At 44.2% G+C, this 18,414-nt stretch overlaps 1 protein-coding gene across 1 annotated transcript; it reads left to right on the top strand.

The window, feature by feature from the left end:
- Positions 1–606: 606 nt before the first annotated feature.
- LOC119174307 (uncharacterized) lies at positions 607–10,599 on the top strand. Its single transcript, XM_037425158.2, has 9 exons — positions 607–744; positions 807–923; positions 4,635–4,687; positions 5,000–5,065; positions 7,083–7,115; positions 7,837–7,950; positions 8,900–8,941; positions 9,517–9,611; positions 10,434–10,599. The coding sequence occupies exons 2-8, from the start codon at positions 842–844 to the stop codon at positions 9,556–9,558; spliced, it is 432 nt and encodes a 143-aa protein (XP_037281055.2). The 5' UTR covers positions 607–744; positions 807–841; the 3' UTR covers positions 9,559–9,611; positions 10,434–10,599.
- Positions 10,600–18,414: the final 7,815 nt, after the last annotated feature.

Genomic DNA, 18,414 nt, shown 5'->3' on the forward strand with positions numbered 1-18,414 from the left:
GTCCTCTCAAACAAAAAGCAAGTTGCGACTGCCGTTTATGCGTGAGGTTCGCAGCCTATTAGACTATAGAGGCGCTAACGAAGGACGGCGCGACATGGCACAACTTCTTTCCACGAACAATTTTGCAGACGAAATCAAAACAGCGGCTCCCTGGCAGGCGTTCTAGCTCTACCCGGAAAGTCCCGCGTGCACATAGGGCTCGTCCTACTCAGCATACCATCACCAAGGTAAAGACAACCGCTCTTTTCTGCATGAAGTGAACCAATAAAATTTAAAAGAAGAAGAAACTGCGAGTCTTAATAAGACGTGACCTGGCGAGAAAACTGCTGGTGCCATTTGTTTTCTACAAAGAAACACACTGGAAAGCGGTCACGTAAGTACTCCGGCGTGGTGGCTGTGCTCGTGGGCTACTGCCAGCTTTGCCTTGGGTTTGCGTAATCGACGTATACTTTCTGCGTGGTGTGTAACCTCACCCGTACATGGCACGAAGCGTCGTGACGCATCCTCTACGTGCCACGCGAGACGCTCGCCGCCAAGGATACACTTACTCCTTTGTTAGGCGCATCCTGTCACGTGGCGCCTCTGGCACAGCGATAAACGCACAGACACACACACGCGGAGACTAGCAGGTTATATAGGCCGGCGTAAACCAGTCACGCGGCTTTTTTATTCGGACAAGCGACCGCATCGGTTCTCTCTCTGCAGAAGCTAACGGCCGGAAAGTCGACGTTCTGTGCACGAAAGGTGGGTGCGTGCATTGGACGCTGTTGCAGCTGGGATAAAGCGTCGTGTCGCCTTCTGTGCAGCTCTTGTCGTTTCGACGCTGCTGACACTGCGCAAAATGAAGACCGCCGTAGTGCTGCTGTTGGCCGCCTGTTTCGTGGCTATGGCAACGAGCGCGAAGGACCGCACTACCAACCACCGTATGTATATACACGCACTCTTTTTTTTTTATTCGTTCGTTGTTTATTACGCATTCAAGTGATCCAAGAACACCTTTTTCTAGCTTTAATAGGCATACGACAGTGAACAAGAGGGCGCGCCGAAGCTTTTTGGGCCACCTCAACATTGTTGATAACGACCGCCAGGGATACCAAAAAAGAAACTCTCGCTAAACACATTGACACGCTGAAGTGTCAGAACCCTATTTTGGCACGTTTTCAAAGAAGCCTTCCTGGGCGCTTACATAATCAGCCGTGACCCCCCCTGCTCACAACTAAGAAAAGAAAATAATATGCAGGGGCAAGTTCGGTTTTGCTGCGTCTGCTCGCTAGGCTGTGTGTTCTGGCGCTACCATCAGATCTCGTAAACTGCATTGCCGAGTGCTTATACTCGACTGTCAGGAACATATCGCATTCGCACAAGAAATATTTCGCGTAATTTTGAGGGTTTGATGATTATCTGTTACAAGCACACCCATGTATCTTTGGAGTGCCCCTTCACACAATCACTACCAATGTGTATACATTTATATTACATGCACATAAGCAAGATGTCTTAGATTTGCTATGAAATGTAGGAGAGAATATTTAGACAGGAATGAAAGCTATAGATACCCTACATAAATTTCCTTAATCTCCCACTAAGGTAACCATGAGTAGCATGTTCGTGGGTCGACTTAAAATTCCGTTCATCACGCGGGCACCTTGCCCGATGTTAACGCGTCCGTGCAAATGGCGCAGATACCAGGAATTCACCGTAGTATCTGTTGCTGTTACTCGTACCAACTTTCGTGGGATCAATAACTTACGCAGGCGCTAAAGGCACGTACGTAAGACGACCGAATGACACAGGACAAGCACTACTTTCAACTCAAATTTTACTCGAAAGGAACAGCAAATATATAGGTGTAGCCTTCACAAAGAAAAAGCATTAAAGCAAGACAAGATTAACAGAACAATCGAAAAATATCATGCTATAATTATGCAGAGTTTATTCGCGCCAAAACGTGTCCATAACGTATGCGCCGGCGCGAGTCTAGGTGGAGACTTCATAGTTAGACATCACGCTGACAGTGTCTGCAGAAGCGCCGAGGCGCGCATTATGTAAGTGTCTCAAGCGCACACTCCAAAAAGTGCAGTTCCTTGTTTGTCAAGGCAGTCGAAAGAGCACAAGCCACAATTAAATCACCCCTCTTCATCTCAGCGGCCTCGACAATTAGTCTGGAGTCAATTCCGAGTTTCTATATAACACAACGGTATTATTGAAAAAAAAAAAAGCTTGAACCCACATTCCCGACAGTGATGCGCGAGATGCCCATCCGTTCCTTTGTGCACCTTATTGCGATGCTCAAGTTAGGTGGACATTGACACAGTCTGCCCTACATAGACTCGGCCACAGGAAAGCGGAACACTGTACCCCCTCCGAGCAATCCACGAACTTGTTTCGATGCGTTATTTGACACAACTCCCTTGGCTTCTTCACCGGCGAAAAGATAGGGCATAGGCAAGATGACTTATCAGGTGCCGGCATTACAACTTTGATTCCGACACGTTCGCCGATATCTTTTAGGTTGTGTGCCTTATGGTGCATGTAGGGAATCACACCCACTAATCACACCCACTGTGATTCCCTACATCAGCAGTGATCAAGGCACTATGAAATCACTGCATCATCAACTTCTATATAAACATACCGGAAGAAATCTGCAGAGGATTCACAGCCACCATAGTTCTCCATAAATAAAGTGGCAGAATCACAATAAAGAATGATGTAAGGCCGGGAAATATAATCTCTCTCATTCTATTCACCCCGCCGTTATAGGAGGTTTCTGGAGTACTAAATTGGAAAGACTTCAGGATAAAAGTTAATGGACAGCATCTTAGTAACCTGCGCTTTGCTGATAGCGTTGCCTTGATAAGTAACTCATGGGATGAGAGAGAGCGAGAGAGAAAGAAGGCCGGGAGGTTAACCAGATATTAGCATCCAGTTTGCTACCCAACTCCTTACTGAACAGAACACGGAAAGCAGAACAGTAGGTTTGAAAAGGAATATGCATCAAACTAATGTGCAACAAACAGTGCTTCGCGATGGGTTGAGAGGTGATAGAAGTTTTAAAGGAATATATCTACTTTTTACAGGTAGCAATCGCGGAGCTGAACAATGATAGTAAAATAACTGGAATAATAAGGATGAGGTTCATCACATTAGGCAGGCATTCTTAAATCATGAATGGTATTCTACCACCAACCCTCAAGAGGAAGGTATATAACAGCTGCATCTCGCCGGTGCTTACTTACGGAGCGGAAACCTGGTTGCTTACAAAGAGGACTCAGATTAAATTGTGGTCGACACAGCTAGTTATGGAAAGGAAAATGATAGGTGTAACTTTAAGACTCAAGAAGAGAGCCGAGTTGGTCAGGGAACAAACTGGGGCTATGCATCTCATAGTTGAAATTAAGAAAAAAAGGACATGGGCCGCACACGGCGTATAGGCAGAATAACTGCTGTTCATTAAGGATAACTAACTGCGGATTCCTAGAGAAGGGAAACGCAGGAAAGGGAAGACAGAAAGTTAGATGGGCCGATGAGGTTAAAACATTCGCAGGTATAACGTGGCAGCAGAAATCACAAAACGGGGTTGATTGGCGGATCATGGGAGAGGCATTTTCTCTGCAGTGGTCAGGCTGCTGCTGCTGATGAAGATAGCCTTGTTGAAGAAATTCACTTTTAGGATTTTGCAATCACCTGTAAAATAATTGCTTTATCTTTCAGAAAATGTAGAACACATGAGCACTGACAATTTCAAAAGTAATTTCTGGTCCTTTTGTTTTGCAGATTGATAAAAAATGCGTGTGTATTCATAGATAGTTTTTGCCTTTTTTTTTTCAAAGCGATTATTTGAATGAAGTTTGTGCTCGCTCTTTTTTTTTGGGGGGGGGGGGGGTTCGAGCTTAAGAAAACAGAGTTCTCACATCATCATTGATATAACTGGAACTAAAATCAGTGGCCTATGTGCATTTGTATATTTATTATAAAAACAATTTTGATACACTCAATACATAGGCAATGGCTTACGAACATAAATGACAACAAATCTCGTTTTTTTGTACGCTTATATTTTAGCTCGCCTTCTGTAAGTGTTTAGTGTCGACCTTTGTGCAAATTTGCAGATCTTAATAAAGAAGTACATATAGATAAAAGTCAAATATAAAGAAACGGTAAACATAACTTAAACTTAAAGTAAAATGACACCTGACAATGGTCGCGTGTGAAGCGAAGCTCTCTGGCAAGAAAAAAAAAAGAATGTTAATTTCGCACTCACTGCCTTGGCAACAAGCTGAGCTGGCTTATACAATTCCGTTATTACACTTATATTATTACCCAACGAAGTGATGGGGAGGCACCTCCTGTATTGGCATATCATCAGACGCGCATTTTGAAGGTTGGAGGCTCAGATCTTGTAGATAAATAGGGTTATGTTTTGTCCACTTTAATTTATTTCAGTTTATGACATAATTATTACACACTTGTTTAGAGCAGCGATCTTCCCTCGGCTGGCACAATTGTCTGTTGGATCCATTAGAGTGTGTCTAACGTGGAAACGAGCACCGTCGCGAAATTGCCCCAGTTTTGTTCTCTCAAATAATGAGAATTTGGACTCACGCGCAGTCACGGCTCTCTGATATTCGCAGGTCAGCAGTTTGACGACTGGAGGAGCTGCATGGTGAAGAAGATCCCCGCAGACGTAAGCACTCATCACTGCATGCGTGCTCTAGACACCCAGAAGATTCAACTATGATCTGTCGCTGTCAAGTCTCTGTCAGTGCGGATGACAGCGACTGGTAGGAGAAGTGGCAATATTCACCTGGTAAAAATTTTGGCTCGCTTCGAGCGATTGGAAACCCTTCACTACAGGCCACAGCAGTCACTCCCCAGCCTTTTTTTTCACTGGTGTGCATGGTATTGTAAATGTTTAATGATTATGATTATTATATCTTCATTTTTTTAAATCATTAAGCATCTTTTGTCGATAAATGTTATGGATATCCTCTTCCAGAAAGTGCCTCAATATGATGCCTGCCATGGCCGCTCCCGTGGGACCGACATGCACAGATTCAGAGATGTAAGAAATTACTCCCATATGTCAGATACTTTATCTAAAACGCACTCAGCTTTGAATCATAGCATTGCTTATGTTTTTCGTAGAAGGTTTTTTGCGTTCTTTCCCGGTCTGAATCGAGAAGGAAGAGCATGCTTTCATGCTTGGCTCGGTCTTGACACTGCGACTTTCTCGTGCTTTCCTCCTTTTAGTAACATTTTCATTGACGCGTAATTATCATATTTTACCTAATTCTCGCTAAATTCTTATTTTGTATCACTCAAATAATCGATTTCTTCATAAAAATCAAAATCATTAGAGTTTGTTCATAAGTTGAATTTGGATTCATTGATTCATTGATAAGTGCAGTTTGGGCCGTACCAGTAGCTTTTTTTTTCTTCACTATACGTGCACCTGTCAGGAACAGCTATACTCCTATTATTTACAGAGCTTACAGTTTCCTGTTTAAATTCTGATACCAGGCAACGGTTATCCGACGTGCTCTGCTCAACCAACTTGCATAAAAGTATTTGTTGGTGAACTGTCCACCAAATGGTGGACTCTCGTCTTTGTACTCTCTATTACAATTTCACCACATTTCAATGTGAATGCATTTCTTAGTGGGGCTATGTCAGACATCCGGCGTTGTCCGCGACGGTGTCCGCACACCGGCAGGTGTTATCTCTCCACTCTCACTCCCTCACGTTTATCCTCGACCCTAGCAACCGGGGCATGTGGTGCGCGAGAGTGTAGGTACAGTGCCTAGCCGCTCCTTTTTATTTGACGTCTCTTATCTTTTATTTTGTTTAGCATAATACTTTCTTTACCACTCAGTGTTATCTTTTTGTTGTCGTTGTTATTGTCGCATAACAAAGATAAATATAATGCCTGATCTATTCCTTACCCCAGCATCTCCCCGGCAATCTACGTACGTAGCGTAGCTGCGATATGCGCACGCAGTCACTGATTAAGATGTGAGATTACCAAGCACACATTACCGTTAAAGCACAAATCTTCGTAATAGTACCAAACATCGCTTTTTAAATGATAATGTTGGATATATTAGACTAATAACAACACTCGTGAACGACAGAAAATACCTCTCGCTGTGTGATGTAGTACTGTCGTTCTGCATACTGTGCCCGTAGATGTAGACTACTCCAAAGGAAGTGTTGCAAGTTCAATAATCAGCAATGTAAGAAGACCGCTGGGCCGCGTTGATGCTAGAACGTATTCAGCCCTGATGTGTTCCTAACAAGCTATGTTCACGGCACTCGCTCTCTGGATTTCGTGCCGACCGGTTGTGCCTCCGCGAACTCCGATGACAGAGCAGCTCTGCCCAACTGGGCTCGCACTACGCCATCTTCTGACGTTGACAAGAGCTCTCGCCGAGTGGTGCCCCGTCCTCGGACTCCTGCGACCATGTCCACCTATCCTATCTTCTCCTTACTTCTGGGTGTCGCTGTCCCCACTCGTGAGCTACTCTTGAGGTGTCCTCCCCCTCAGAGACAGTTACGGGGCTCAGTTTTCTCTTCTTTTCATTTGAAGATCACTTCTCCCCCCCCCCCATGTTGACGAAAATTCGGCGAGCGCGAATATGCCCATTTTAAAATCTTTTCTGCGACTCCCGAACGATAGAACGGTGGCTATATTTGTGGCACCGGCGTTCTATGAGAAAAATTGAATGGACTCAATCGCAGCTGAACTTAAGATATTTACGAAAAAAATTTTTACCGAAATCATCCTACCTTCTAGTTTCATTCTAGAAATTTTCGACATTAAAAATTATCGTGAGCCTTTCCCGAAACTCCGTTTTCGTTCAAGATATTACGCTATAGGCGTAATGGTTTTCATAGTATTGCGCGGAGTCTGTGTCGTAACACTTTATGACAACTACGTGTCCTTTACAACTGTTCGTAGATTAACATGCGTTTCTTTTCGTTTCTTCGAGGTTGCGACATTTTACGAGTGTTTCAATTCCAAGCAAGCATGAACAAAGATTGAAACTAAGCTTTATTTTCGCATTTCCTGATGCTTTCAGGGCCTGCAATGTGTCCTCTCCAGCTACAACATCGTAAGTTCATTTCACTTTAAAAGCATGCCTGCTTGCTATATCGAAACATCCAATTCATTTGTTTGACGTAGAATTTTTTTCCCAGTATTGTATTTACCTCATTTAAAAATAACGAACATATGAAAAAAGTGGATGCGCTTATTACGTCGTCACGAACATATGCAATGTACTTGAACTCTCATGGACGTTAAAACCCAATTAATTGCTGTTAAACTGTCGTGATTCACAAATTGCAAATATCAAGGATGAATTCAAAACTCCAAATCAGTTTCATATTTTCTTAACTGTAATGTCTGGATAAGAAAATGCCTGGGTAAGAAAAACGTACAAAAGATACAACTAAGTATCTCACGCGAAATCGGGCTTACAGCGTATAGGCAGAATTATCACGAGACAAGAGTTATTTAGGAAAGGGTATAATACAACCAAGCTTGTGAGTTTATATTTCGGTCATCACGAATAAAACAAAACAAAAATATGAAGAAAACAAAATGGCGCGGTTGTAAACAGGACAGCGCATTATTTCTGGGTGGTGTATAATGCGTCTGAAGCAATGCGCCTCAGCAGTAAGCCTGTCAGGGAAAACCAAGCTGAATTTGTGAAGATTATCTCATGTGACACCGTCCCTATGAAAACTCTTAAATGAAGCGGGCGTATTGTTTCCATCTGATGCAAACAGATTGGTAGAATGTTTTCCTAAATAGAAACACAATGGCTTCAGGTCAACAAAAATGACGTGAACCTGGACCGCATGGCTCAACTGGCTAGGACCATCACGCAGCAGGACTTGAAGAGTGCCTTCGAAGAGTGCCCCAAAAACGATCGCAACAAGCACGTGAGTTGCACAGACACGGCGCTCATATCATGCGAGCAAGCGTGTGTGTGTGTGAAGAACGTACGTGCGTGCTTCTAAATGTCCACCAGAGTGAGTGTCTGTAGGCTTGAGTTGTTGTAACGCCAGTGGCGCCCATACACAACTACACGCACACATAAAAATAATCTACATTATCGCGGTTCAGAAACGGCTGAACACTGCCTTTTAACGTCAGCACTGTCACTATAATATCGTGGTAAATGACAAAAAGTATACGCAGTCATCATACGGGGCCATGTAGAAATAGTTTGTGCACACGAAGACGTATGGTTCAATATTGTGGGATGCGGATTTGAGTGTATAAAAATAAATAATAGTCATTGTTTTCTTGCTGAAACAAGCAAATGTGAAGATTGCTGACGTAAAGATATTATTGGCCACGTTAGGTGTGATTGTTGTGTGTTTTTGGCGCTAAAAGCTGTTCCCGTTCCACAAACTTCAAGTCCATGACTTTACAGAAATCAGAATTTTTCACAATATAAGCTGCTTGTGCGGTTTTTTTCTTCTTTTATTTGGAGTCCTTTTCATCATTGCAGTAACGCATTCTATTAGTATCTTTGCTTTTCTCGTGATATTTCTACTTCCTCTCAACCCATAGTGAAGAGTACTCAACACTAATTTTGTGCCCTTAATATTCTAATTTATCTTTCTTTGTCAAGACAAAACCGAGGCCTCTGTGATAAAAAAGGGTGAAAACATAATCAAAGTTTGATTACAATTCTACGCACCTTCGGCTCTCTATTTGTAACGAATAAGGTAACAGCACTCAGCTTTTAAATACCATATTATAAACGTGTACTTGTTAAGTCAATTATAAGCATGCCCTATATACAGTCCGCTTTAAGCTTACTGTCTAATCAGCTTTCTGCGTATTCCGTTTTTGTCTAATATGGAAGCCTTTTATTTTCAGGTCCAAAGAGCTGTCAAATGCGTCATCGACCACCTGGAGCGCGTAAGTGCAAATCTTTTTTTTATGAGAGTAAATGCACTGTAAATATTAGAACTGTATTAGTGCGAAAATTTGGGAACAAAACTGGTAATAATGCACAAACTGATAGGGAGGTCATAAAGAAAATAGCTCACCAGACTGGTGTAACCCTACGTCGGGCATTGCTCGCAGAGCAACCAGCATCGATTGCTGATATGGAAAGAGGTTTCATTCTTTTCTCTATTTAACTTGCCTTCGTGACACTAAATCAAGTCGGTAGAGAGCACACATAATAGATGTCGCTGTAGAGTGCTGCTGTTATAGAAATGCTAATACTGACAAATCCTACCTATGTTCCAATTCTAATAATTATTCAACCATATTTTGGCCCACCGTATACAGTTATACAATGAGTAAAAGGTGTTGCCCTAGGAGCATTTCCTGACGGTGTCATTCTGCTTATCGTTTTTCTAGGATGACTATTTCAGTATTCAGACAAAAATAATAGGACGCTGAACCTGTTGATGAAGTTCAGATTATTAGATGACCGAATATGTAGAAGTAGCCAATGCATTTGTTTTTCGTATGTCCTCGCCCAGACATGCCCTGTGCCAGACGGCGCTGCTGGATCCAGAGAGTAAGAAGGTGAAGTCACTGGGGCATGATTGGTCAGCAGGAGAAAGAGCGAGAAACGGTACGTATACCAACCACGTCCTCTTTTTTTTTTCTTGAAACTTTCTTTTCACTAATGCTATCCGCGTTAACGTGAAAGCAAGGGATAACTTAAGCGCAGGATTCCTTTTGATTTCAAGAGTGAGTGAGTGAGTGAGTGAGTGAGTGAGTGAGTGAGTGAGTGAGTGAGTTGCGCAACTTTATTCGGTTCACAAGAGACGCGAGCCAACCCAACGTCAGCCACCTTGGCCCACTCGGGGGACTATTAGGTTAAACCTGGCGTCCCTTTCGCGGGCCCTCTGGCGTGAATGAATGCTATAAATGAATGAAACACTGGCGTGAATGAATGCTATAAAGAATATCTCTGCTATGTTGTTGTCCAAGTATCTGATTTTGCTTTAGTCGCGACTCGATTTCGAGCCGTCCTAGGCGAATGCATGAGAACCTGTGAGTGCTTTCAACTCGCAAAGCGCGCTCTGCTGGTGGTTATAAAATTGAGGCATTCAGTACGAACACTCGGAGACAGTGCATCAAAGACAGAGATTGGGGCGTATCAAGCTGTTTTTCCTTATTTGCACGGCTAAGCAAGTGAAGTTGCATGCATTTCCCAGCGCTTTGTGCTGCTTTTTACGGTGGTGGAAAAACACGTTAAGATTCGTCAAGCTGGTGACCAGACATGGCAATTTAAAAAGCAAACCACAATAGTGTGTCCCTCTTGTCCACCTTCCGAATCTTGATGATCAGTATTTAAAAGTACCAGTAAGCACGAGATCAATTACTGACATTTAGTGTATAAGAAGTGGGCATCCCAACCAGTGTACCAATAATATATTATGTCTTTCAGCATCCTGACTAGGCCATTAGTTCTACTCGGAAACTTCCCAGATAATAAGAAGATGGAAAAACCTGATTCCAACAGCACTGGAGACACCTCTGGAAGGTTGGAAAATCTGCGTGTCTGGGAACAAAATAATAAAGGATCAGTGCACAACACTGCGCAAGAAAATATAGATTTTTGTCATGCATCATGCGTTTTTATGCAGTAAAAGACATTGTACACTGAAGTATTGACGTCACGTTGCGGAAGCAACAAGCCGGTTCCGACAACCTGGTACGAACACCAAACAACTCCATAACGTTCAAAGGAACAACTTCGTGGCCCTAACCTAAATAATTGTACAGAACGTTGATATTGAATTTAGAACACTTTTCATCTATCGACAAATGACGAAGATCATCGTGTTCAGCTTCGGTTACTATGCTGAGGAATCACAAAAGAAAAAATGGGCCCGGATCTGCACGGTACATTGCAAATGCCCCCGAAAGACGATAGTCTTGCGCCTGGAAAGAGTGAACAAAACGTTTATTTGATGGTCTACGCACGAAAATCGGTGAATGGTATTCTGGAGGTGCTGCGTTATGCCTAGTTCACACTGAAACATCCGCTTTCTACAGCGACCGAAATTCCCCTGCCGCCGAAACACAGCGTCGTTCGCATTGGGCCCGCCTCGCGCCGCCGAATATGTTATCTACTACGGGGCGAACGCGGGATGGATGCGCTGTGTCACTCGGTTGTTGTCACGGCTCGCAAACGCTACTACGCTATCCGGTGGTGTATACTTCGACGATTCTCGTACGCAAGAAGCAAGAAAAGACAGTAATGCTTACTTTCCTGGCAAGTGGCTGTCTTGTAATGCACGAAGAGCAAAAAAACCACCGACGCCAACGGCGTTGGTGGGTTCGTTTTGCTTTGCAAGACCGCAACAAGCTCGGTCACGACAACAGCAAGCTCGGTCACCTCTTCCACGAAACACAGAGGCGAAGTAGGCACAGAGTAGGTTAAACTCCCGCTGGTTTCAACATTCAGTTACGCCGATGGAGGCGGAAATGTCGAGGCCCGTGTGCTCAAATTTGGGTGCACGTTAAAGAACCCCAGGTGGTCAAAATTTCTGGAGCCCTCCACTACGGCGTCTCTCATAATCATATGGTGGTTTTGGGACGTTAAACCCCACAAATCAATCAATCACTCAACATTCAGTTACGTGCACTGCAGCATAACAAGTGAGTAGGACTTGGCCGCCATTTTTCAAAATTCCTTGACTAGCACTCCTATTTGTCCGCGGTGACCGATTCGGCGGCAGACGCCGCAAAAATCGGTCCGAGAGCGATCGACGCGGAGAGGGCTCTTTCGGCGGATCTCGCCGCCGCCGAACCGGATTCGGAGCACTTTTGGCGGCCGGAATGCTCAGTGTGAACGCGGCCTTGGAGTACCTCGAGCGTGCAGCGGAGGCGAACTAGCGCATCGAGGCACGTTAGCCACGAGCGCCATCTGGTAGTTATCTCCGAAAACGAAAGAAGGCCTGCGTGCCTGCAGAGAAAGATGCGCGCCATTCTCGGAGGCGATAAGGTGTAAAACGCGAAGCGACGGGCAGGTGCCACCAGCGGGTCGTTTTAGCAAATAGTTGGTAACACGTGCCTTTTCGAGCACCGCGTCGCACTGTCAGCGCAGCATCTTTAACGCTACGGTTCTTATAAATACTTGCGTGTGCTTTTTCCAGTATAAAGGCACACATACAAAACATCGACGTGTTGTTATGGTGCCTCAGGTATGTGGAATGAAATTTTATTTAATTGACAATTGCACAAGTATGAACGCTGGGCCTTGAGCAATATTGGTGGTCGCTGCGGATGGGGTAGGCCGTTTAAGGTATCGTTAAGGGCGGACAAACAGAAAAATATTTTGTATTTTGTTGTAACCGAGTGAGAGCTCACGGCTCTTAGTGTGTCTGCGCAAACAGAATTATTAAGCAGTAATGCTCAAATGCAAATTTTGTGCAAAAGGATATCAATGAAATGTGGTAACATCCTCTAAGAGGCCCCTTAAAATACTGACAAGTATAAAAAAGAGTTCTTTGCTTAGTGCGCTGTTGGTAAGGGGTGACTCGAGTCGGAGTTGAAGAACATGAAAGTAGCAAGCATCCAGCTTGCGCGCGAGAAGTTAGTTGCATGCATTCATTCCGGAGGAAAAAAAAATACGCGAACTTCGCATTAATCGTGGCAAGCTTGAAGGAAGCGCGAAGATGGGCAGCCTTATTCGTTTCTCTTTCTTTCCCCTTCCCTTTATTTCTTTTTTTCTCTTCTCCACATTTGACTTTTTTTCTTTATTTCTACTACTGTTTTTTCTTTCCTATCTTTCTCTCTATACCTGATCTTGCCTACCTTACACCAATCAATGGCCATAGCATACGACAGCCGTGCCCTCTAGACCACCACCCTGCGCTTAAAGAAAACAGTAACACCGGACACTAGTCAGCTCGCGTAAACAATGCTGAAAATATATGCGCCGAAACCGTGGTGCCATTACGAAGCACGTGCTTATGGTGAGCTCCATACTAGTTACGAATACCGGTGATGATTTTTTTTTTCATGTGCCCCTAAATTTAAGTGCCACGTGAGTGCGTTTGCATCTCGACTTTGTCGAAATGTGGCAGTCGTGGCTGCCTCATCTGGTAATATGAATACATATTGAAGCTCATTAGTGATTTAAAAAAGCCGTTCTTTCAACTTCAGCGATGCCCTGTCACCTCAATTGCCTCAAGTCACAATATCTTAAATTGTAAAAAGCGATATGTGGTAATAATTCATGATGTTTTCGGAGGTGCTAGCTTGGTTCACCAAATTGGCTTGCTACTTAAGGTAGTGAGTGATGACTATGATATATACAATGATTATGTATGCGCACAAATATTCCGTACAATCACAAACACATTTATATGCACAAAAGATTAAGTAAAATGTTTTTTTTTTAAGTCGAGAGTCTCCAGAAAACAGCAACAGCCCTTTATTATTGCGGATTGCACACCTGCTATCTTACCACCATCCAAGAACGTATTGCTGTAAGCTCAAGCCGCGTTGCAAATTTGCAAAGAAATGCAGTCTTCGGAATCTGTCGTTTTTCATCGTATGCCAGGAACAATCACAGTGGAGTCTTCTCCATGTGATCATCCCTCTCAATCAAGTCTTCCACAGTGTTACATGTTGTGCACGTAGGACACTTTGACTGCTTAATCTTGTGCTTGAAGTATTTCGTATCCGTAACATCGATTCCCGCGCGGTGAATGCATGTTTAATCTTCCGTTATTTGTCCTTGTCTGCTGCATAGAAAAAATTGGACACTTTTCGTATTCTAAAGTGTGTTCTGTAAAAGCATTGGCCAATCGACAAACAATGTCATTTCTTTTTTTTTTACGCTTCCAGTTGAATGTCACACAAACGGAACGTAGTGATTCGCATCGCTATAGCGCCAGCAAGAGGAGGGCAAAGACGAAGACAAGAAAGAGGAGAAAGAGAGCAATAAACCGATGCCGTCATAATGTCTCCCTGAAAATATTACACGGAATGTATGCTTGTATTGTAATTCTGACCGCGAATCACAGCAAGACGTGAGACTATCTGTGAGTGTGACCGTGACAACAGCTATTAATATTATGATGAGTTTACTGGACGATGTTAGTGGACACTAAAGAACACAAGATGGTCGCAATTTTCGGAGTCCTCCACTACGGCGTCTCTCATAACCACATGATCGTTTTAGGATGTACAACCTCACATAGTATTAGTATCGTCCTCCGTTTCAAATGCGTTCGTATTCTCGCGCTATATAAGCGCATTGTGCTGATGCCATCCGTGTTCCAGCGCTCATAATTCCTCCCACGTGCGGCGCCTACTGGGAAGATGTCCCTACTGTTGACTCCGTGCCAGGGGACCGGACACCGGTCACCTTATGCACTCGTGACCTTGTGTGAGCATGACGTGCTCGTGCGTATGCTCCATGTGATCCACCCGCTCGCGTGACGAAGAGGGCAAGGAAGAGATTTGGCTGGGGAACGCTACATGCGGCAAGCGGCGAAGATTTGAAGATCGCCTTTTCGCATCATGGTTTTGTGCAGCTTCAAAACATTATTTTTTTCTGCTTCTGAAGGCCCAATTAAAAAATACTTGTGGCATAATGCTCTTTATTGGGCGCTCGACAACTTGCAGATCCCAACTAAAACTCGTTATGTCACCTCGTTAGGGGCCAGGTAATAGAACCAACGCGTAGCTTGCATTGTCACTATAGGCATGTTACTTTTCTACTCACAGTCTTTTCTCTTTTAAATGCGAAGCATTTCTCAGCGAACTTCGGCGACTTTGAGCGTATCTATCTATCTATCTATCTATCTATCTATCTATCTATCTATCTATCTATCTATCTATCTATCTATCTATCTATCTATCTATCTATCTAGCCGCTTACGTTTGGGTACTCTCCTGGTCACCCCCTTAACTTGGCGTGAACCAAAATTAGCATGGGAGGGTAAGATGGTTTGACGAATATTACGCGCTGGTCAAGACATGAATAATGCCACAATCCCGTCGCGTACACCTTCGAACACTTCGCGCCAGACAGCGGCACAAACCCACGGGCGGGTATGTGCCGCTGGAATGCGGGTATGTGCCACAAGGGATTGACACTCAGCATCTACCCAGGAACGACCAGAGAACACACATGGGCAATTTTAACGCGTGAGCAATACCCGACGTTGGTAGCGTCGACCCAACGAATGCAAAGAAGAAATGTCCGGGTGCCAGCTGGAATCGAAACCAAGTATTCTGCGTGGCAATGAAGCATTTTACCACAGAGCTACGCCAGGTCTCGGAACTTCTTTTCAAATAGATGCAAATCTTCGTGACACGTTAATAGTGGTTGCAGTGCTGCCTACCCAACTTTATAAACATTAGATATATACTCTTTTTATACAGCCGCCACGCCTGGTTAACGTCGATTGAGGTTAGTTGCCATGCGCTGAATTTTATTTACGTAACAGTGTCCAGGGCAAGCATCCTAGCGAACATGAGCGCTTCATATCAGCTTTTGGTGTTGCTAATACGCATGTTCCTGTTGACGTCGTTGCGCAAATGCAAACAACTGGTTATACAAACATCTGTAATTCTCCAACACATGTCTGTGCGTGCAACATTTGTACACATATTTAGCGTCATTTCATGACGTGTCGCTCAATAAAAAAATTGTGATATGGTCACCTTCCCTCCGCGTACTTCGCATAACGTCGATTCCCAGGTACGTGGGATCTGCCGAATTGTTTTAACTCTGAACTTTTACTCACCAAACGCTTAATTGGGTTTTTATTTTAGCTATAGCAGGCAACTTCAAATTAATTTTGCGCACAAGATTCTCTTTATGTCCAACGCATGCTGGGTATACGGGAGATTTCGCGTTTCACTTCTACACAAATGTGTCTGCTACGACCACACTTTGATACCACGACTGCACGTTAAGGGCAGCGCGATAATTACAAATATCGGCTGGGCTACTAGGACAGGTTGACTGACCATGACTATGCATATTCCGATGCACTGTAAGCCAAACAACCCCTCAACGCCCCCATGAGGCATTGCAGCAGTAGTTATTCACCCTCCCTGAAGCTCATTGGGAAGGTGGTGGTAGTTTGAGGCCTCTGCGTAGGTCGAATCACTTGAGCGTGTAAAGAGTGAGGCGCTTCTGAGGAAATGACCTCATTGGGATTCAAAGCGACCCTGCATGCGGCACTGACACCCTGGTAATTGCTTCTCGCGAATGTTCATTTGCATGGGTACACGTCGAGAGTGACATGCGTATGGACAAAGCAAACAGTGGCAATTATGTTGAGTGCACTGCCAGACCAGAGGATGTCGTGTGTATACGACTTACAATGCGCACGCTGATTCTGGCAGAAATCTCAGCTGACGAACACGGCTGCTTCGCTTATTCTGTTTGTGCTTATGCAAGCGGAAGAGTTGGCTTGTCTACGAGGTGACGCGCTAAGGTGCGGTGCATGGAACGTCGCCGGGATACGCGTTCAGAATCCGAAAGTTAGGTACATAGCTGGCTCATCGCTATTACACGTGCGTGCCTACTTGGTTCGTTGACAAAACCCAATTTCGAGAAGTGCGTTTGGCACATGGACATGCAAATGCGTCGCCCGAGACGGTACTATCAGTGCCAAAGTTTGTAGGACAACGCTTCATGCTAAATTCGCAGAATGCAAGGTCGCAAGTGAAGCTTGATGTAATCGCAGTAAAAGCCAACTTCTCCATTCCCCACATGTTCACGAAAGCCATTTGCAGATAGAGCAACAACCAATGGGGCATCTGTGACCTCCAGAAAGTTCGCAGTGCAGCTTTTGGAGCAGTTAGGATTGTATCGTTAAGACAGAAAGAAAGGGCAGTAGCATACGTCTGACTACAGGCATCCGATTGATGTTATTTCGACGAAGCTACGCTGTAAAGGGCAGTTCTCATGGGGCAGCCACGAACTAAAATGTTTGCAGTGGCGACAAGGCTCTGCTGATTTAGTGTGATTCAACTTCACTGTCAAACAGCTTCTGCAAGAATTCACACAAGGGTTAATATGCAGGCCCGTTGGTTCTTGAACTTATGGCACAACCATAGGCGATAGGCATGCCACTGTTTTTTATTTGGGGGAGGGGGACACAGTTTTTTGTTGCGCCCCCCTCTCCTTCCCAGACGCCTTGCAGTGAAGTGAGGCCCGAACGTTTAGTACGGATTGCGAAGGCGAGGTACACACGTTCCTCTGCTCACATTTCTTGGCAGAACAGCGCGAACTACGTGGGAGTGAAAGACAAATCGATTTGATTGATATGCGGGGTTTAACGTCCCAAAACCACCATATGATTATGACAGACACCGTAGTGGAGGGCTCCGGGAATTTCGACCACCTGGGATTCTTTAACGTGCACCCAAATCAGAAGGAGTGAAAGACAGAGGACACAGCGCTCCAATAGATGTATTTCACTGTCTCGCATCTGTATATTGTTCCCATTGCCATGCCACGATTTACGCTTTCTTCCCTCTCTTCTCAAATTTTTGGTCCTTTTCCCCATCCCTGTACAGAGTAGCATGCCAGCGATATATAGACGCCGGCGAAAATTTCTGTTTTTCTAAAAAACAGTCCCGCTCTCTCTCTTCACGCTATATCTAATCATATAGTTGGAATATGCTCGTTACAGCAGGTAAAGTGACAATGCAAAGTGTTAAAGGTAATCCATTAACAGTATCACTTTTAAAGAATAACCGATGCTTAGTCAGGTAAAATTGTACGGATTTGTAAGTCTGTTCACTGACAACTTGCACAGGTAAAAATTTTGGAAGTTCGATGAACTGATATGTAACCCGTAATGATGTATGTCAAGAAAAAAGATGACGTGCATGTCACATCGGCAAGATTTTGGAGCATTGTGTCAAGTTTAGAAGAAAGAAAAAAGCATCGCAGTGACGGCCATTCGGAGAAGCAAAGCTGCTTACATTCCAAACACGTGTTATGCCTAAATATACAAAGTATTAGCAAGAAAAAAAAAAAGATTTGCAAGAAAAAAAAAACCACCAGGCCTGCGCAAAACGCTCAGCACTGTCACGGAGAAAGCTGGAAGAACGGCCTTTCAGAACCTTTTTTTAACACTCCTTCAGTAACTGCTCCAAGCACACTTGCAGGTACCCACTATCCCATAAATCATTCTGCAGTAGGCAGACATTCCATGTGCCATCCTTCATCATTCTTCGGAGAAGCATGGTACCCGCTGCACAGTTGCAAGGAACTTCGGGCAGTGGCTGACGACGATGAAGAACTAAGCTTGAAGCTTTTGTAATCACAGTACCCCACAGTGGATATGCGCCATAGTTAATAGGGGAATAGGATCAACTTTCTTTAAAGTGTTGGAGCACTCCACTACCCACTCGTTGCGCGATTCACATTGTGTGACACCTTG

Source organism: Rhipicephalus microplus, chromosome 5 (assembly GCF_043290135.1).
Source record: "Rhipicephalus microplus isolate Deutch F79 chromosome 5, USDA_Rmic, whole genome shotgun sequence".
Classification (NCBI taxonomy): domain Eukaryota; kingdom Metazoa; phylum Arthropoda; class Arachnida; order Ixodida; family Ixodidae; genus Rhipicephalus; species Rhipicephalus microplus.